This window comes from Gadus chalcogrammus, chromosome 13 (assembly GCF_026213295.1).
Source record: "Gadus chalcogrammus isolate NIFS_2021 chromosome 13, NIFS_Gcha_1.0, whole genome shotgun sequence".
NCBI classification, from domain to species: Eukaryota; Metazoa; Chordata; class Actinopteri; order Gadiformes; family Gadidae; genus Gadus; species Gadus chalcogrammus.
Window position 1 is genome coordinate 3,030,141 of NC_079424.1, and position 21,277 is coordinate 3,051,417.

At 49.0% G+C, this 21,277-nt stretch overlaps 1 protein-coding gene across 1 annotated transcript in view; it reads right to left on the minus strand.

The window, feature by feature from the left end:
- Positions 1-5,276: 5,276 nt before the first annotated feature.
- The window catches only part of LOC130402264 (metabotropic glutamate receptor 4-like), a 47,860-nt gene continuing 31,859 nt past the window's right edge, over positions 5,277-21,277 (minus strand). The window contains exons 5-7 of the mRNA XM_056606408.1: positions 8,662-8,798; positions 5,828-6,783; positions 5,277-5,301 (exon numbers count right to left, since the gene is read on the minus strand). Of these exons, the coding sequence (XP_056462383.1) occupies positions 5,277-5,301; positions 5,828-6,783; positions 8,662-8,798 (1,118 nt within the window). The remainder of the gene's footprint in view (positions 5,302-5,827; positions 6,784-8,661; positions 8,799-21,277) is intronic.

The window sequence follows — 21,277 nt, forward strand, 5'->3', positions numbered from 1 at the left end:
ACCAGAACGACGTGAACCACATGGTCTGTGTGTTCACGTTGGTGCTAATACACGCTATATACACGCTAACAGTGTCTATACTCTGTATCTCTACAGAGACGTGCGGGTGGTCGCGTATACACGCTCGCAGTGTCTATACTATGTCTCAACTCGCTTCAACGTTTGTCTCTGGGTGGTGGGAGGGAGGAAGAAGGGAAAGAAAGAATAGCAAAGAAAACAATAAAAGAGAGAAATCGAGAAAACACTGAAAGAGAAGAAGAAGAATGCAAACGATGCTATGAGTCACTGAGCGGGAAAAAAAGAAAGAGAGAGAGAGCGAGAGAGGCGGGTCTGAGACGCTCTGAGTCATCGCTTTGTCTCCGTCTCTGTAGAGACGGATCGTGGGGGGGGGGGGGGGGGGGGGGGGCGCTCCGGGTGGGATAGCAAAGCCGCGGGGGAGAAGGACGGCCCGCTGTGCCTCAGCTCCACGCGTGACATCCTCCGCTCTCCAGCTATTCACCGTGCGCTGAGGTCTCCCGGAACCTCCACAGGTGCTCTCCTGGCACCCGGAGCGTTAACCCAGGACTGACGGGGGGTCCCTGAGGAGAGGACCCCCACCAGAACCGGCCGTTTGATCGGCCTCCATTCATAACCCCGTACTCTGGAGCCCCCTCGTGTGTGGCTGGGTTGAGCTGGTCCCTCGGGGGAGGGGGGGAGACCGGCTTTAGGGATGGGTGGCTCGTCACTCCCCCCCCCCCCCCGCCGCCGCCTCCCCTACCTCCCTCATCTCCCCCCTCTCTCACCCATCACACCGTCCTGCAGCTCCAACAGGTGTGACATCCATCTACTGGGGCTGGCATCAAACCAGGCCGTTCACATCATATGTCCCCCCCCGACCGCCACCACCACCACCCCCCTCTTCATTGTGAATGATGGAGGGAGAGTCTCCCCTGGCATTGGTCACATTTGTTCTGACACCGGATGACAAATGCGTGACTGTCCACACTGCCGGGAACCTGCCAGTAAAAGGTAGCAACGAAGCGAGCGCACGCACAGATACACAAACACACGCACAGACACAGACACGCACACGTGACACACACACAGACACGCGCACATGCGCCCACAGACACAGACAACAGTGGCACACAAGGTACAAAGACACACACTTGTGCACACACAGACACACACACACACACACACACGTGCACACACACACACACACGTGCACACACGCATGTACACGCAAACCCAGGGGTAGTGGAGCGTTTAATCGTGGGGGGGGGGCGTGGTGTCGCCTCCGGTTTGATGGAGGCTTTGTGGGCCTGCCATGTACAGTAGGCCCGTGATCAGCACGCCCCCCCCTCCCACACGCTCCGTCCTTTCAGACGGAGAGCGCTGTTTACGCAACCGCTCAAAGAGTCTGTCTCTGTTCCACACAATTACCTCGTCCCTCTTCCCGCCGCCGCACCTGCGACTTTTGTTTGTCGTTTACCGCCTCAGTTTTTTTTAATGACAAGCTGGAGGGAACACCGGAAAAAAAAACGGAACGAAAGGGGAGAAAAAAAACACGGCGACAGAACTTAAGGCTGAATCGGCGACTCTGATGAAAGCACCTGAGAGTTTGGAACTCTGCGTCGCGGCGCAGACCCGTTTTCGGTCGGGGGGTGTTGGCGGGGGAGTCTGTGTTGTGTTCAGGCGTGATTAGGCGCCGGAGCCGAGAAGAAAGGACTTCACATGAGAGCCGCGCGTCGCCCACCACCGAGGAGAGCTTCCTCCACTTCCTGTTCCTGTTTGATGTCCCCCCTCCCCGTGCTGAAGGCGGACCCTCGAATGTCCCCCTGATTAGACGTCGGCTCCTCTACCAGCTGTTTGTGTCTACAGTTGGTTTTGCTTCCAGGGGAAATCTTAATTAACAAGGGCTGAGTACATCGATGAGGACTGCAATTATACAGCGCCTTTCTAACCAGTGGACCCTCAAAGCGCTTTACAATATTGCCTAACATTCACACATTCAGACACTGACGGCGGTGTCAGCCACGCAAGGCGACAGCCAGCTCGTCGGGAGCAGTCAGGGTGAGGCGTCTTGCTCAGGGACACCTCGACACTCAGACGCTAGGAGGAGCCGGGGATCGAACTAGCAACCTTCCGGTTACCAGCCAACCCACTCTATCTCCTACGTCACATGCAGCCCCAACTCTGCGAGAGACAGAGAGGGAAAAAACATATTGAAGATTGTTAATTCTGTATTTGAAGTAAGACAACAGCAACTTTTCCATGCAGCTACTTTAGTATTCTGAGGCCAGACAATGGATGACCCTTTCTGAAACAACAGTAAAGAGGGAATTTTAATCTCTGCTCCGTATTAACATTCTCTTTGATCTTCCAAGGCAGGATATGGAATACTGAAACAAAGACGGCGGTGAGAGTGGTGGTTTCTGCCGCTCAGAGACGTGAAACATAGAATGTGAAGCATCGTAGTCCTCCATTAGGCTGTATTTACAGGCAGGACAGGATATTAGCATGGGACTCAAACCGAGCAGGAATGTGATATGAATGTGGAATGACTATATTATATTGATATTGACTAGAGTTTGTTTACTTGGTGTTTGGATTAGTATTTACATGCAACACATTTATTTACATATATTCTGTGTTGGCACACCTGTGTTACACAACACTTTTATGTTGTGTATTAAGCCATTTAGCAGTCTCATCCAAAGTGACTTACCCTTTAATACTATTTTGTTAGAGCTTGGCACTTTACTTGGTTCTATGAACATCCTTACTGTAGTGACAGCGATATGATATTTCTCTTTCTTCTGACAAATGTACTTACTGTAAGTCGCTTTGGATAAAAACGTCTGCTACATGCCCTAAATGTAAATGCAAATGTAAATGTTGTATAACTAAGTCCTTGTTTAGGAGGAAGGTTTAGTCATCTTGCTCAAAGATGCCTACAGGCTAGGCTGCATGTATGAGGGATCCAACTCACAACCTTTCAGCTGGAGGTAAAAAAAGTGACACCTTAGTACACAACCCAAAGGCACGTGTGACGTACGCACAGGTACGCATCACACGCTTGGTAAAACACCAGCCGCTACAAACTACAACAGAACAAGCTAGCGGGACAAACATTGTTCCAATCAAACCACTGATAGCGTTAACACAGGTGTCAGAGGACCTGCACCGCCCTTCTACACCTCGTGATTTAAACAACAAACTACAAAACCTACCAACTCTTTGATTGAAACTACTTCACCTACCGACTCTTGAGATCAAAGTACTAAACCTGCTACACCTTTTGATTCAAATAACTAAACCCTTCCAAAAAAAAATAATACAACGATATCTTTTCTTACGTACTCAGATAAGATGAACCAGTATTAATCCCTGGACGGAAATGCAGGACTACTATATTAACTGTTGAATCGTTTATTATATAACCTGTGACATCAATCGTGTTACATCCTGCCGTCAGGTATCATCCACATCCTGTTAGGATGAGGTCTACACTTCGGATAATGCGTTTGCCCAAGCAAGGCCGCGGTGGTGCCAATGAGTTTGTTAACAGGTAATTCTGGCAAAGCAATTGGATGCACAAACCCCCCCCCTCCGCTGTGTTCTCGCCAGCCTGGTGGGAGCACAAATTGGTTTGGATCAGGCTCCAGAAACAAAGTGGTAATTGGCTGCTTTGTTACCTTTTAGCCAAGCTGCATTGATTGGCTGCGATCAGTTACGCTGAGAAAAGCAGGACAAAGCCGACCGGGAGCTGGGGCGATGAAAACAGAACGATGAACCACTCGAGAGTTCCTCCTCGTTGCCGCTGTTTGCCTCGACCCCCGGGTCGCGTCCATCAGTCCAAACAGACTTCGATTTCAGCCGGCCTCACCCTTCGCAATTATTGTTTTGCTGGATTGCGTCGCGGTCTTGCAGACTCTGTGATCAGTCTCGTCACACTCCGCAGCCTGCAGGCAGTGAAGGGCCACTTCGTCTTCCTCTGATACCATGACAATATCTCTACTCTGTTTCGCTACTCGCATGTCATTAAGGAGCAGGTGAAAGGTTAGAGCATCCTGCTCGAAGATACCTACAGGTATGCTACAGACTTTGGACTTCAGTCCCATATCCTTCAAACAGGGAGTCGTAAACCCTCGCCCTAAGACCTAACTTAACAGGAGTGCCGATATCAAATGTATTTTAAGTCTATGCATACTGATAATGGCAACACAGAAATAACCGGAGCCATTACTGGGGTTGTAAAACGTGTCCTGTACGGCTCAGATAAAGCGACGTCGTGCTTAACCACATCCTGCACTCTTCAGGAGGAATCCATTTTGGATTCACAGCCGCGCTCAAACTTTCCGCAGCACAGTCCATTCGTCAAAGGCTTTTTTTTTTGGACTGCCGAGAATGACACAATTGTACACACTCCCTCGCGCGGAAAAAACATCTCCAACAAAGGGAGACTATCAAAGAGCAGACTTTCAGGCCAACATTTTGATGCATTGTCTTCACAAATCCCTGTGGGAAGGAGGTGAGGATTAATTTGTTGCATCTGTCGGGCTGGTTCTGGCACAGCCGATAGTGTCCATGCCAGGATTCGGCTTTTCTTCCCATTGACTGGTGTGTCCTCTCCTGTGACACAGCAAACAACCGGCCAAAAAGACAATCTCTCAACCCCCCTCCTCTCACCGTACCGCTGTCACGGGCGGCCGAACACTCATGACCCCTGTGTCTGGACCTCGTTTGACCCCCCGATTCCCCCGCCCTGCGCGCCCGTCTCTGTCTCTCTGCGCTGGATCTCAGACATGGCTGTGCGACGGCAGACACATTGATTTGACACGGGAGGGAGAAGAGAGGGAAAGCTGCTCGTGGTGTAAACAGCTCCCGCGGGATCGGCCCTAATTTGTCGTGGCGTGCGTCTTTCAAGAGAAATATCCGAGTGGTAAGATTTGTGTTGCTTGTTTACGAGGTTGTCTGTGGCAGGAGATAAAGCAGGGTCAAACCCCGGTAACACCCAGAAATTCATTTATTTTACTTAGAATAAAAAGTTCCTCTTAAACTCGATGTCTTTGAAGCGGTCTCTTCGTCGGAAGGAGCGAGGACGGTAAAAAAAAACTAAATTAAACTTGTGGCCAAAAACCAATCGTAACTTTACGGAAAAGGGAAAAATGTAATTCGCTGAAGTGTCTTATATCCAGGCAGAGGCTCATCTTCATTTGAAATGCCTCTCGAAGAAGCGTGCTTGTTTGTTTTATAATCAAGGTCCCCCCCCCCCCCCACCCCCAGCCCCCCTACTCCTCCAACGTCGACAGGCTGCTGAGAGGAGGAGAGTAGGAGAGAGGAGAGCCTCTAAAGAAAACCATTTGAACAACAAAAGACGAACCAGGATAAGAAAAACAACCTGGGGGTGGGGGGTGGGGGGTGGGGGGGAGAAGGAGAATTAACCCAGACAGGTTGAGGGAGATAATCAAGGAAGGGAGACGATACAGAACACTCCTTTCCAAGGATTATTGGACGTGGATTTGCTGTTAGTTTACTGTCTGCTGTCGGAAAAATAGCAAAACAAACACAAAGTGGAGACAAAAAACAAGTGAGAGGAAAACGACAAACACACACACACACACACACATGCACGCACACACACACACACACAGACACAAACAGACACACACACAGACTTCCACACATGCTCATACACACACAAACACACGCACACAATGGCACACAAACACACATAGGCACACAGACACACTGACCCATGTGGCGCACACACCCACACACAAACACACAAACACACACAGAGGCAGCAGGGGAGGGTGTTGGGAGGGAGGGGGGGGCTGACCCGAAGGTAGTGGGCCCTACCTTCTCGGTGGACTGCGAGGTGCCGAAGAAGATGGGGATGAAGGCCAGCCAGATGATGCAGGTGGTGTACATGGTGAAGCCGATGGGCTTGGCCTCGTTGAAGGTCTCGGGCACGCCGCGGGTCTTGATGGCGTACACCGTGCACGTGACCATCAGCAGCATGCTGTAGCCCAGCAGGCAGATGAGCGACAGGTCCGAGATGTCGCACTTCAGCACGCCGCGCGCCATCAGCGGGTTGGACGTGCGCTGGTCCTCGTAGTCGATGACGGCCTGCGACGGGTCCACGCCGAACCAGATGCACACGCCCAGCAGCTGCACCGCCGCCAGGGCGAAGGTGATGATCAGCTGGGAGGCGGGCGAGATGAGGCGCGGCGCGCTCACCGACACGCCGCCCTGCTCGAAGATGCGGTAGATGCGGTTGGTCTTGGTGAGCAGCGCCGCGTAGCTGATGCTCATGCCCAGGCCCAGGAAGATCCGCCGCATGGAGCACACGCCCACGTCGGGCGTGGAGATCATCAGGAAGGTGTTGGCGTAGCACAGGAAGATCCCCGTCAGCAGCACGTAGCTCAGCTCCCGCCCCGACGCCTTGACGATGGGCGTGTCGTTGTAGCGCACGAAGGTGACCACCACGAAGAGCGTGGCGCTGATGCCCGCCACGGCGATGAGCACGGGGATGACCGCCCAAGGGGAGCTCCACTCCAGCTTCACGATGGGGATGGGGTCGCAGCCCGTGTGGTTGGCGTTGGGCCGCAGGTCGAAGCGGCACATCTTGCAGCTGAAGGTGTCGGCCTGGTACTGGTAGCCGTCGCAGCGCTCGCAGTGCCAGCAGCACGGGATGCCCTTCACCGTCTTCTTGCGCTCGCCCGCCTTGCAGGCCTGGCTGCAGATGGAGGAGGGCACCCGGCGCACGCCGCCCGGCCACTGCATGGTGCGCACCTGGGGGGAAGACAGGGGGGGAGACGGGGGGAGAGGGGGGAGGATCAGAGGGAGGTTTGGAGACCGGGGGAGACGGAGGGCAGAGACGGGGGAGACGATAGGGATCATGGGGGAGGTTTGCAGACCGGGGGAGACGGGGGGGATCACGGGGGAGGTTTGGAGACCGGGGGAGACGGGGGGGATCAGGGGGGAGGTTTGGAGACCGGGGGAGACGGAGGGGATCAGGGGGGAGGTTTGGAGACCGGGGGAGACGGGGGGATCCGGGGGGGAGGTTGGGAGACCGGGGGAGACGGGGGGAGGTTGAGAGACGGAGGGAGATGGACGGAGAGAAACCTCCGTCTCAATAACAGCCCTCTGGCTGGAGACAGCAGGGGAATAGCAATGAGCCGATGATGGTTTGGAAAAGAGTTTGTTTGTTTTTCCTGTCCAGTGTTATCTCCAGAATACGAATGAGAAAATATAATATATTGAATCGTATACAAACCGTCATAACACAACCCGACAAATTAACATTGGAGTTACCGCCCTTGTTGACACACAAAGCTTTTGAGCTCTTGATGTCATTCTCGATACTGCTGATGTTGATAGTATTATTGTGTGATAAATATTTGTCTGGTCCCACGTAGCGTTGGCTCTCAATACACGACCGTGCTATTGCCTCGAGATTAACGTAACAGTGAAAAAGCACAAAAGCCCTCGGTTTGGGTTGAGAAATATTCCCCCGGAGTCTGCCACGGGAGATAAACTTGTCTTTGTGTCGTTAAAAAGCGTCAGACTTAATGTTATGTTTGCTTTCAAAGGTGCATTCCCAACTCAAAGCTGTTTGTCTTCGCCTTGCCATTCAATTAAGAGCTCAAAGACTGCTAATTAACTTAAAGCAGCTTGACAGGCGAAAGAAAGGAAAGCCATAGAAGTAGCTTACCTAAGGAAGCTATCGGGGACAAAAGGAACAGACAGCGCAGGGCGCCCTAAAGCAGACTGTAGTCAGTCAACACTGTGTTCTTCCTCCTCCCCGCCGCCCCAGGCAAGTTATTTGCCAAAAGCGTGATTTGTGATTTCGAAACCCTTAATTTAATTCATTGTTATTCCCTTCCTTTACGTTATTACTTTTATCCTCTTGCCAAGAAAAATAGTTTGAGTTCCAGTTTTTAAAGTAAGTGACAGCGTCTGAAGTGTCTGTCTGTCCTTAAGTCCGGGCTTCGCTCCTCTGCTCCTCTGAACCAGCCCCGGTTCGTCATTCAAACGCACCCTGTGTGTGTTTACACCTTTTGAAGGAGACGAGGCTGAGCAGAGGGGGAGACAAAGGGCTCTGGGGAGGAATTACACGCAAACACAGCTGCAGAGCCCCCGACAAGCAGCCGGATTCCCCTGGCAAACACTCCATCACCGGCAGCACATCGGAGCGCTGAATGCCCTGGGTGGAAGGGGGCGGCGGGGGAAGCTGTGGTGGGTTTGTGTGGGTTTACTACGGGGGAGTGTGTGTACGTGGACTTTGGGAGAGTGTGTGTGTACGTGTACGGTAGGAGTTGTTTGTTTATTTGTTTGTTTGTGTGTTTGCCGTGGGAGTGAGTTTGTGTGCATTCATGTGTACTGCGTTATTAAGGGAGGGTGTGTACTACGGTGGTTTTGTGTATGCAGCAAGAGAGTGTGTGTGTGTGTGTGTGTGTGTGTGTGTGTGTGTGTGTGTGTGTGTGTGTGTGTGTGTGTGTGTGTGTACTTGTGAGTTCTGCAGGAGTGTGTGTGTCTACGGGAACTGTGTGTACTGTGTTTACTGTGTCTGTATGCGTGCATGTCCGCGGGTGTTCATGTGTGTCTGTGTGTTGTGCAGGGGTGTGTGTGTGTGTGTGTGTGCGTGCGTGTGTGTGGTGTCGGTCTCACGTTAAGGTGCAGCTGGTCGGTCCAGTGGCCGATGATCTTGTACTCAGCGGTCCGGTTCCTGATCTGGTACTGGTAGATCTCGTAGCGGCCCGGGGCGTCTCCGTTCTCGTTGAACAGGACCGGGTTCCCGGCGATGCCTGCCAAGGACACAACAGTCAACAGTCCAACGTTACCGACCCACACAGTCAACAGTCCAGCGTTACCGACCCACACAGTCAACAGTCCAACGTTACCGACCCACACGGTCAACAGTCCAACGTTACCGACCCACACAGTCAACAGTCCAGCGTTACCGACCCACACGGTCAACAGTCCAGCGTTACCGACCCACACGGTCAACAGTCCAACGTTACCGACCCACACGGTCAACAGTCCAGCGTTACCGACCCACACAGTCAACAGTCCAGCGTTACCGACCCACACAGTCAACAGTCCAGCGTTACCGACCCACACAGTCAACAGTCCAGCGTTACCGACCCACACAGTCAACAGTCCAACGTTACTGACCCACACAGTCAACAGTCCAGCGTTACCGACCCACACAGTCAACAGTCCAGCGTTACCGACGCACACAGTCAACAGTCCAACGTTACCGACCCACACGGTCAACAGTCCAGCGTTACCGACACACACAGTCAACAGTCCAACGTTACTGACCCACACAGTCCATTGTTACCGACATACACATTCAACAGTCCATTGTGACTGATCCTTACCGTCAACAGTCCATATTGTATGTTGTACGTCCTGGCACTTAATGTACACACTTATTGTGGATTGTACATCCTTGCACTTAAAAATAGTAATTAGCATGGTGTAGCGTCTTATCCTAGCTATCTTAGTTGTACACGGGGAATGGGTTAACCTAGCGATAGTTAGTGCTTGGCACTTGGATCTAAGGACATCCTTACTGTACCAACAGCGATATATTGTTTCTCCTTCTTCTGACAAATATACTTATTGTAAGTCGCTTTGGATAAAAGCGTCTGCTAAATGCCCTTAATGGAAATGAAAACGAAAAAATAATATGAGATTGATAATATTTAGCAGATGTTTGATTTGCATTACAGTTGAGCTCTGTATTTAGTTGAGTACTTATTTAAACTCCTTGCACAGGTGCCACTGCTGCACCTTATGAACACCATGATTGTGAAAAAATGATTTTCTTTGGGTTCTCCGAATTCCAGGCATAGATAGTTTTAACTTTTTGGGCTTAACTTTCCAAATGTACTCGAAATGTGAATATTATACTTTTATACCCCAGGAAATTGGTGTGAAAACGAGTCCAGATTCATTGAGTTCTTTCCATTGGGTTTGACACTCACACACCCGGTACATTTGCCCACCTCAGCGTTGCCAGTAAAGCCCCTTCCCAGACGACCATGATGACTAAACCAGTTGGTTCATTTTGAATGTGAGATGTTTGTGAATGTCGCACATTCTTCGGCCCACTCTGGTGACAACGGGCTATGGGCGGCATGGGGCTTGGGGCATGGGGCTCAGCACGTAGAGCGGGTTGGCTTGTAACCGGAGGTTGCTAGTCCGATCCCCGGCTCCTCCTAGCTGAGTGTCGAGGTTTCCCTGAGCATGACACCTCACCCTGACTGCTCCTGAAAAGCTGGCTGTTGGCTTGCATGGTTATGACCACTGAATCTATGCATGAACGGGTGAATATTCTACGGTGCTTTGGGTTGCCACTGGTTAGAAAAGTGTCGTATGATTGCAGTCCACTCACCATTTAACATTTACAACACCTTTACATTTCCACTGCATCCACGGTCTCGGCTTACTACCATCGCACGCAGAAATAAAGTTTCACCGCTGCAGTGTATTCTGCAATCCTACCGTACGAGGAACAGTCGTGTGTAACAGAGCGTAGACGTTATCTGAACAACAACATCCATTTACCGTCCCTGTGTTACACAAATCCAAACTTCGACAGTGTGTCGCGCGACAGCTGTACAGGTGGTATCTGGCTAATTAAAAGTGAACGCCAGTCAGACGTTGGCACTACAAGGTGTTGGTTCGCTATCAAGAGGCACGGGGCCCCTTGTTCACTTCCTGCACACTCAGCACACCGTGGGACCGCTCCCACAATGCCCTTCTTATCTGCACTGTTGTGCTAGGAAGCGGCTACACATTCATCACATCCAAGCATTAATTCAGTGCTCTCGCACTGTTGGATTAAAACAAATGGCTGTTTGCTGTTACAACTCGTGGGTACAAATTCCCGTTGTTAATTATGATCATAATTAATTATGATCATAATTATAATAATTATTTAATATATATATCTATATTTTAAGATTTTTTTATTTTGTTTTGTAATTTGCTCATCGTCATCCTAAAATGATGGTTTATCTGCCGTGCCTGCGTTATATTATCAAATGGTAAATGGACTGCACTATACGTGCATTTATACGGCGCTTTTCTATCCAGCGGCCACTCAAAGAGCCATTACCCTACATTACCCATTCATGCACACATCAACACACCGATGAGCCAACCATGCCAGGCGACAGCCATCCCGTCGGGAGCAGTTAATGCGAGGCGTCTTGCTCAGGTAAACCTCGACACCGGACGCTAGTGCGGAGCCGGGGATCGAACTAGCAACCTTCCGGTTACCAGCCAGCCCGCTCCACCTCCTGAGCCACATGGCGCACCCTGTGCAGCCCCAGCAGCCGCTCAGAGTGAGTCTATTGGACATAGCGGGTCGCTGCGCTCTCTGTATTTCTGCTGATGGCTCTCCTGCTCTTTGTGTGAGCAGGAGACGCACGGCGCTAATCCACAGCGAGCGATGAGCCGGGCTGTGGATCGACGCGTTACCGGTTCACACCTCACGCTGATCCACTCTGTACCAAAACAGCGTCACAAGGCGGAGAAGCAATGTTTGTGTCCATGTGTGTGTTTTTGTATGTGTGTATGTGTGTACTTCCTTCGCTTCTCTCTCTCTCTCTGTCTCCCTCTCCCCCTGTCTCCCTCTCCCTCTCTCTCTCTCTCTCTCTCTCTCTCTCTCTCTCTCGCTGAGTATTTATTGAAGATCATATTCCTTCTGCCATTAAATATGTGAGCCATGTGCAGTGTGTGTATGTTTGTGTATTTGTGTGTCTGTGTATGTGTATTTACCGTATGTGTCTGTATGTGTATGCATGTGTAAGTATGTGTGTTTTTATGCATGAGTCTATGCGTGTGTGGTTGTCTGTATGTGTATGTGTGTGTATGTTTGTGTGTGTTTATGTGTGTGTGTATGTCTGTACATGTTTGTGTCTGTGTATGTGTATATGTTTGTGTGTGTGTGTATGTGTGTATATGTATGTGTAAGCGATGTGTCTGTGCACGTGTATGTGGTTGGGAGTGAGTGTGTATGTGTGTGGTTGTTTGTATGCATACTTCATTCCCTTTGGCTGGGAATAAAGCGCCTGACCGAATAAAGCCCTCCTAAATCTGAGGGTTTTGTGTTATATTTGTGCTCTCCTCTCAAACCCAGAACTTTGGCAGGGAATAAAGCCCCTGACCCCAACACCATGTCCACTCCTTGCGTCGATTGAGTCCTCCTATCTCTGAGAGGGCTTTGAGTTATATGTGTGCTCTCCCTCCAACCACAGAACCTGTGGGTGGGAGGTTTGTGGATATTTCATCCAGGTGTTCTGACACCACATGCTGAACTTCTCCAGTTCATCGCAGTTCATTCGATCGAGCTTTGTTCATACATGTCTAGCCTTTATCTGGCTGAAATGGTAATATATATGTATTCAATTTCTAGAGGGAATATGAATATCCATAAGATCTCTCTCTCGCTTCCTTTCTCGATCCATATCGTTCTCTCGTCCTCGCTATCTCCGTATGAAAAAGAGAGACTGTAACTCTATTTATGTCTCTCTCTCTTTCTCTCTCCCTATATACCTCTTTATTTCTATCTCCCTCTCTCTCTCTCTCTCTCTCTCTCTCTCTCTCTCTCTCTCTCTCTCTCTCTCTCTCTCTCTCTCTCTCTCTCTCTCTCTCATGAAGAGAGGATTCTTGAGGGCAGAGGAGCAGAGGAGGAATCCAGGGTTTTAACATATTTACCCTCAGTGGTGGGTCTAAGGCGCTGTTCATTGTTGGCTGTGTGTGCACGTGTGCGTGTGCGTGTGCGTGTTTACATTTGTGGGAATGCGTGTATGTGCATGCATGTATGAACATGTGTGTGCGCTTTTGTGTGTGTGTGTGTGTGTGTATGTGTGTTTGTGTGTGTATGTGTATGGACGTGTGTGTGTGCTTTTATGTGTGTGTGTGTGTGTGTGTGTGTGTGTGTGTGAGTGTGTGTGTGTGTGTGTGTGTGTGTGATACGCCAGGCCGGTCAAAGTCTCACCGGCCGATGAGGACTTCGAGCTGTCATGTGGCGCAGACGGCTTGTTTTAATAGCGACTTGGCTAGTCAGAGGCCTAATGAGCTCCCTGGGGAGAACTCTGTCTGCAGCGGTACGCTATCGCCACCAGCTAACCACACTGCAAACTGCTACGTTTACTAGCCGAAATACTAGCGCCGCGAACCTCGCCGACATGTGTTAGCGTAGCATTTGCATTCGCTCTGTCTTATAGCTCCACATCTTCACCAGACACCGCACTCACAGGCATGCATGCCCGAACAACACATTCCCCTAGACATGTACACGTACATACACACACACACACACACACACACACACACACACACACACACACACACACACACACACGCAATAAAGAGTTGCATGATTGGTCATTGATCGCGTGCGGTCATCAATCCACTCGGATGAACCACCGAGCTAACCCGAGGTGCTAACACAGCTTGGCTTGGTAGTTCACCTCCCCCATAATTAACACCCACAGACCTGATCGCCGTGACAACACAGCCTCCCCGTTTAGCGGGGCGAGCCCACAGATCGTCTGCCCTCCGGCATCAGTCACTATCAAGCCCCAGAGGGGCGGGGTTCCTCACTTAACAGACGCCTTAAACTGAAGCCGCACACAGGGAATACCCTTAATACCCATGTACTTAAGATAAGGACCAGGTATGGCGTAAGACAGGGAATACCCTTAATACCATGTACTTAAGATAAGGACCAGGTATGGCGTGAGACAGGGTATACTCTTAATACCATGTACTTAAAGGTTGGGTATGGAATTCTCTTTTTTGGCCATTTTTGCAAAATTACTTGAAATCCTTATCATAACCCACTTACAGCCACCGAGTTAGAAGTACGGACATGAAAATTAAACAAGTCAATTATCTGTGGTACGGGCAGGGTTTGAAAAACTCCAGCCAATGATTTCCAGAACCAACGAGTGTCATTGGACGGTAAGTATGTCAATCAAACGGTCATACTGCACTCCCCCTCCCCCCGCTCCCCACGCGTGACCCCTTTGTGCATGTACTCAAAGCTCGTGACCAAGAGCAAGCTTCTGTTTGTTGTTATCCTGCGGTAGCTACTGGTGCTAGCTAACTAGCTAATCCACATTTGGACCTAGCACTAGAAGACAACCCTAAACTCCAACCTAGATAGCGGCTCGCTCTCGCGCATCTTTGTTCGCCCTCGTGCATGATTGCGCGTCCATGTACTTGGAATGGGTGGAGTCAGAGTCAGCGTTGAGGGAGAGGGGGTAGGACCATTTGAGTTGTTTATTTTCAAAATCTGGCGTTTCGCAAATCCCATACCCAACCTTTAAGATAAGGACCAGTTATGGTGTGAGACAGGGAATAATCTTAATGCCCATGTACTTAAGATAAGAACCAGGTATTGTGTGAAACAGGGAATGCTCTTAAGACCCATATACTTAAGGTAAGGTGTAGGTATAGATTTAAACAGTGAATACTCTTCAGACCCATGTACTTAAGATAAGGACCAGGTATGGTGTGAGACAGTGAATACTCTTAAGACCCATGTACTTAAGGTAAGGTATAGGGTTAAACAGTGAATACTCTTAAGACCCATGTACTTAAGATAAGGACAAGGTAGAGGGTTAGACTGAATACTCTTAAGACCCATGTACTTAAGATGAGGACCCGATATAGGCTTAGAAAGTGAATACACTGAGAACATTGTCATTAAGTTAAGGAGGGGTTAGACAGTGGATCCCTAACAGGCCTACCCATGTCCTCAGTGGGAGTCGAAGCTCTATCAAAGCCCTCTCGGCTCCTGATCCCCCGTGGAGAACAGGCCAATCAGCATCATCATTACCGACCACAGAGCATGGAACCGGAGACTCAAGTAAAAGGTATCAGTAGGCCTCTGATCACCGGCGTGTAATCGTACAAAAAAACGTATTAAATAACGTTCAGATGTTGTAATCCGGGGGACTGATGACATTTCTTAAGTGTGGGGGCAGAACACCACCACCGCCGTCACCACCACTACTACCTCCATCGCCACCCCCACCACCCCCTCCACCACCGCCACCCCATCCACCACTGCCCCCACCACTGCCACCTCCACCGCCACCTCCACCTCTACCAGCTCCACCACCTCCGCAGCCGTATGGCTCGTGTGTGATAAGCTCCTCCGATAACATCGCCGCTGCCTCGACCCTTTATAAAAACGTTCCGCATCGGCGGGGCTTTTTTCGTGTGTTTGTGGGTCGTTTCTTTTCTGCTGCTGCAGATATTATGCAATATCAATCTGGGGGGAAAATATGGCGTTTGATTTCAGCGAGCCAGAGGAACACAAACGGCCAGATGGGAGGGTGGTGTGCAGGTTTCGTTTGTGGGTCTGTGCTGCGGCACAGCAGACTGGCGGGGGGGACGGGGGGACCGGGGAGGGGGGGGGGGGGGGGGTTAGGGGAACTAATGTGCAGAGGGGAGGCAGAGGCAGGCTTCTTTCTTCTTCCAGCCGAGGAGATGGAACGGTGACAAGAGGTGACTTATCACAGAGCCCGGCTCTGATGTATGACCAATTACGATACACACCTCGTCTTTAAAATTGTGTAAAGTCGTCGAAAAAAAAAGAGGGTATAAAATAGCATAAATAATTAAAATAACAGGATATAGACTGACTGCGTACCACTGCATTACCATATTCCGTGATCTCCCACCAGGGATCCATAATGTCCTATCTCATGGTGTATATATATACACACTAGTAATTACCGGGTGTTTGAGTGGTATCGGAATGCAGCAGCACATCCTAATGCATATTGATGCTGTGCAGAAGTCATGATGAATATAATAACACATGCTCCCGTATCCGGGAGCCGGCCCCCACGCCTCGCGGGCGGTCGTGTGCTTCGCTCCCCCCTCTCTCCAGTGACGCGACAGCCAAACAGAGCTAATCAACACGGGAAAGATGGAGCACGCCACCGCAGAGCGAGGCTACAGCCATACAACAACCAACGCTCCGGATCAGATCGCTGCTCTGGAAGTGAATGCAGTCCCGGACACTACAACCTGTGTAAAATGGGTCTGCTCTACTCCACTCTGGCTCAGAGAAAATTCCCCCGGAGTTAAAATAGTTTCCGTCAAAAAATGGCGAAATTTCATCAAACCCTTGACTACCTTGAAAAAATAAGGCGATAGAGCCTCAGACAACACTGCTGTTCCCCTCCGCCGCTCGGCGTCCTCTTGCCTTCTTGTGCGTATTAATTAGCCCTGCCTATGGGAAAACCCTGAAGCACTGACTGGAAGTACGCAGTGAATAACGATCACGGCTACAGTCAATTTTTACTCTTTACTTCGTGGAAGGAAAAGTGGAAAATATATCAGCCTTGACGCGGCCTTGGGACAGCACAGGCACCTGAATAAAACGATGTCTGGAGTAACGCTACCGTCACCCCGGCCACGGGAAGAGAAACATGGAAGTGGCCTTTGTAACCGTCCATGCATCAGTGGTGATTGAGGAAACCACCCGCCGCTTCATGGCTTCCAAAATGTTTACTTTTGTTTTGTTCCTGTCGTTTCTCTTTCAGTGGGGACCTTGGTTTGGGGTTTCTTTTCCCTTTCACAGTCAATTTAAAAGTTTTGGGGTCGCTGCCTTGCCACTGTGGGGTGTCTCCTGTGAGCTCTGCTTTGCTGTGGTGATCGCTAATGGAATTAGGGGTCATAGCAGCCATGTTCGGGTCCTTTTTTGCATTTATTGATTGCATTGATTTATCTCAGTGGATTAAAAGGTCGAGCCTCCTGACAATGTTCTACGTCACCATGTAGGTTGTAGACAGCAAGGTAATGCATATTTGGCTCTGTATTTAATGGTGAATAATGGTGTTGTTGCACAGTCTGAGCGGTCCTACAATGAGCTAGCTTTAATGCTTTGTTAAGCCATACCGCTCAAATTCCTGGGAAAGCTGGCCACAATAATGCTGAAAGCGTATCATATGTTTACCGCCTTACACTCAAGCTTTATTATATATTTGAGAACTGTAATATGTTAGATATGTCATAGATGAGAACTCTTACATAGGATACAGCTCTATCATGGATGAACTATGAGATCTGCAATAGATTAGAGCAGCCGTAGAACGTAGCTCTGTCATATATTAGAGCTGACACAGAAAACCTCCTTCATAGAATAGAGTAGTCATAGAACAGCTCTGTCATATATTAGACCTGTCCTAGAAAACATCAGCCATAGATAAGAGCTGTCCTAGAAAACTTCTGTCATAGATTAGAGCACTCATAGAAAAGATCTGTCATAGGTTAGAGCTCTCATAGAAAAACACCTGTGATAGATTAGAGATGTAGAAAACATCAGTCATAGATTAGAGCCATGTCATAGATCGCCGCTGTATCGTGGTTAAGAGCTCTGTGGGAGTTTTGTGGTAGGTAGGGATCAGAGCTCTGAAAACCTTCACTTGGCTCCCATGGAGAAATCCACAGTCTGATGTAAATTACAACGGCTCTTAGGAGCTTTTGTAGCGCTTGGCATTCATCACGCATGCTTTATGATGATTCAGCCGCACTAAGTCCGAAGAAAACTTTGGGGATACATGACAACCGTTATCTAAAAACGCTGTAGTATCCAACAGAGAACGGGATAGGATTTATCTTAGTGGACAACCCCCTAATGCGCAGGCAGAAACTTTCAATCACTAAAGCAGACTTTTACTGCTTTAGTTGCCAACAGTGATTCATGAAAATATTCAACCTCAGCCCCCATGACGGGCAAACATACGCTTCAGAGGTTAGTGTGTGGGTGTGTGTGTGCGTCTGTGTGTGTGTGTTTGTGCATGAAGGATAACACCTTGGATTTGCTTGTCCAGAAAGAGCAAAGTGTGTGGGTCAAGGCCTTCAAAGTTCAAAGTTCAAGTTCAAAAGCTTTATTTGTCCAACCAGCCATGACACTGCCGTACCTGACCTCGCCAACAAGGCTGGTTTTCAATGGCTTTAAGACGTTCTTTCTGCTGTGTTATATTTGAGATCCTGGCCCGAACAAATGTCCGAAACGTACACATTCCCGTTGGATGGGGTGATGTGCAGCACACACACACACACACACACACACACACACACACACACACACACACACACACACACACACACACACACATATATACACATACACGCACAGACACACAAACACACATTAACATACACACACACACACACACAGTGTAACAGCTCTGCCAATCGTTTCAATTTGAGAGTCTGAAAAGGTCAGTTCATATTGCCATAGCGCATATTTTCCTTGACTTTATTGATCACGTTTATCCAGTAGAGCGTGTTTTCAATACTCTCTCTCGGTCGGAACCGGTGACTCAGGGTGGAAAAGCACATTGTCTCTTTGCCTCCATCACATGCATGAGAATACAGCTTCACATTCCACACCCTCTCTTCATCAAGTATTTTTGAAATGCTGCGTTTTTCTCTTTACATCTCTGAATCCTCTCTTCAAACGTCGGCCTCACACCAACAAGGCAGAAAAATAAACATCAGCTTGACGCAAGCAAAAATAAAAATCTCGCCAAGCTGACCGTCGCGGTACTAGAACAGGCTGGGATTGGTGCCAGCGAATTACTCACAGGAGACGGCATCAATAGTTGATGAAGTGATGATGTACCTCCACGCTCCCAGACAATAAACCAAGGAACCCCCCATTCCATGTAATGAAACTGTACATTGAGGGGCTGTTTCCGTGACGATAAACCCAACACAAACACAACACCATTTCTCTTTCCTGGCATTCCCAGAAAACCTTTTATTTTTGACTGATGCGGGGGAAAAAACTACTTATGCTTTCCGGAAACTTCGCTGTGTGCTGTTTTGGTCCGCGTTTATTTGACTTCCAGCTGAGATTACTAATGGAGCGAGAGGGACAAATTCCCCACAATGCTTTGTTCATAGGCATTCGGGGGAAAGAATAAGTATCCCAAGATGCACCATTCTGCAATACGCAATAGAAAAGCGTATCAGCTGAACGCAGCTGAGAGTCTAGCAAGAAAGGTCCCGTTTATCAAGTTACTTTATTGTTATCACTCCACTCTCTGTCATGAATTAAAGATCGAATTTGCATTCTGCCCGCGCAACAAGTACACAACTCTCACGGAGAATTAGCTTGAGGAGAAAGAGTTGAAATGAATAATGCATCTGTACGGAGCCCACGGTAGAGTCCATGGGAGAGCGTTGATAGTGGTTGTAGGACTCTGCAGTCCTCGGTGAGGACATGCTCGGTGTTCCCTCACCACGGCTCCTTTCAGCGCGCACGCCCTCATGGGATCGTGTATGTGTGCATTTGTAAGATATCAATAAAGTTGCCGCAGGAAGTAATCAACGGAGGGATGAAGGAATGAATACATGAATGAACGACCGAATACAGGCTCCGTTTTACGCCGAAATAAGTCAATCCACAACCGGGGAACAGCTGTGATATGTGATATCAGTAGAAGGATGCTTGACACGGTTTCAGCCAGCAGCCCCAGCCCGCCCCAGCACTGCAGATCTGATTAGGTGAGCCCAACATGGCGCTGCTTTCCTTAATCCACTACTTATGTAATCCTCGTAATGCGTCTGGCCTCATTCGGCGGCACCGCTGCCTTACCTCTCTGTGTTTTTCATTAGACTTCGGAGGTACTTTTAGGGCGTGTCCCCCCCAGCCCTTGGGATGGTGTAATCATGAAAAAGCGCTGTTCTAATAAACCCAACGTGATTTATGTTTAAGTTGGGACCTCCAGGCAAACGCCTTGGATCCCGTCCCAGAAAGCAGGCTAAGAGTGCCCCCCCAAAAGGTGTTACATTAAAGTGCCAGAGTTGTGGGGGAAATCGATATAAAGTCCCTTCTGCATGCACCCCCCCCTTCCCTCCATAACCCCATCCCTCCCCCATTAAAGGCCCCCCCATGGTGCAATAAACACTTCAGAGACCAACCACCAGAACCAGGTAACCACCATTACTACGGCAATGGTGTCCACGTTAACTAAGGTGATGGTGTCCACTGTCCACGTTTACTAAGGTAATGGTGTCCACGTTAACTAAGGTGATGGTGTCCACTGTCCACGTTAACTAAGGTAATGGTGTCCACTGTCCACGTTAACTAAGGTAATGGTGTCCACGTTAACTAAGGTAATGGTGTCCGCGTTAACTAAGGTGATGGTGTCCACTGTCCACGTTAACTAAGGTAATGGTGTCCACGTTAACTAAGGTAATGGTGTCCATGTTAACTTAGGTGATGGTGTCCACGTTAACTAAGGTGACGGTGTCCACGTTAACTAAGGTGACGGTGTCCATGTTAACTAAGGTAATGGTGTACATGTTAACTAAGGTGATGGTGTCCACGTTAACTAAGGTGATGGTGTCCATGTTAACTAAGGTAAGGGTGTTCATGTTAACTAAGGTAATGGTGTTCATGTTAACTAAGGTGACGGTGTTCATGTTAACTAAGGTAAGGGTGTTCATGTTAACTAAGGTGACGGTGTTCATGTTAACTAAGGTGACGGTGTTCATGTTAACTAAGGTGACGGTGTTCATGTTAACTAAGGTAACGGTGTCCATGTTAACTAAGGTAAGGGTGTTCATGTTAACTAAGGTAATGGTGTTCATGTTAACTAAGGTGACGGTGTCCACGTTAACTAAGGTGACGGTGTTCATGTTAACTAAGGTGACGGTGTTCATGTTAACTAAGGTAATGGTGTTCATGTTAACTAAGGTGACGGTGTTCATGTTAACGAAGGTGACGGTGTTCATGTTAACTAAGGTGACGGTGTTCATGTTAACTATGGTAACGGTGTTCATGTTAACTAAGTTGACGGTGTTCATGTTAACTAAGGTGACGGTGTCCACGTTAACTAAGGTGACGGTGTTCACGTTAACTAAGGTGACGGTGTTCATGTTAACTAAGGTGACGGTGTTCATGTTAACTAAGTTGACGGTGTTCATGTTAACTAAGGTGACGGTGTTCATGTTAACTAAGGTGACGGTGTTCATGTTAATCAAGGTGACGGTGTTCACGTTAACTAAGGTGACGGTGTCCACGTTAACTAAGGTGACGGTGTCCACGTTAACTAAGGTGACGGTGTTCACGTTAACTAAGGTGACGGTGTTCACGTTAACTAAGGTGACGGTGTTCACGTTAACTAAGGTGACGGTGTTCATGTTAACTAAGGTAAGGGTGTTCATGTTAACTAAGGTGACGGTGTTCATGTTAACTAAGGTAATGGTGTTCATGTTAACTAAGGTA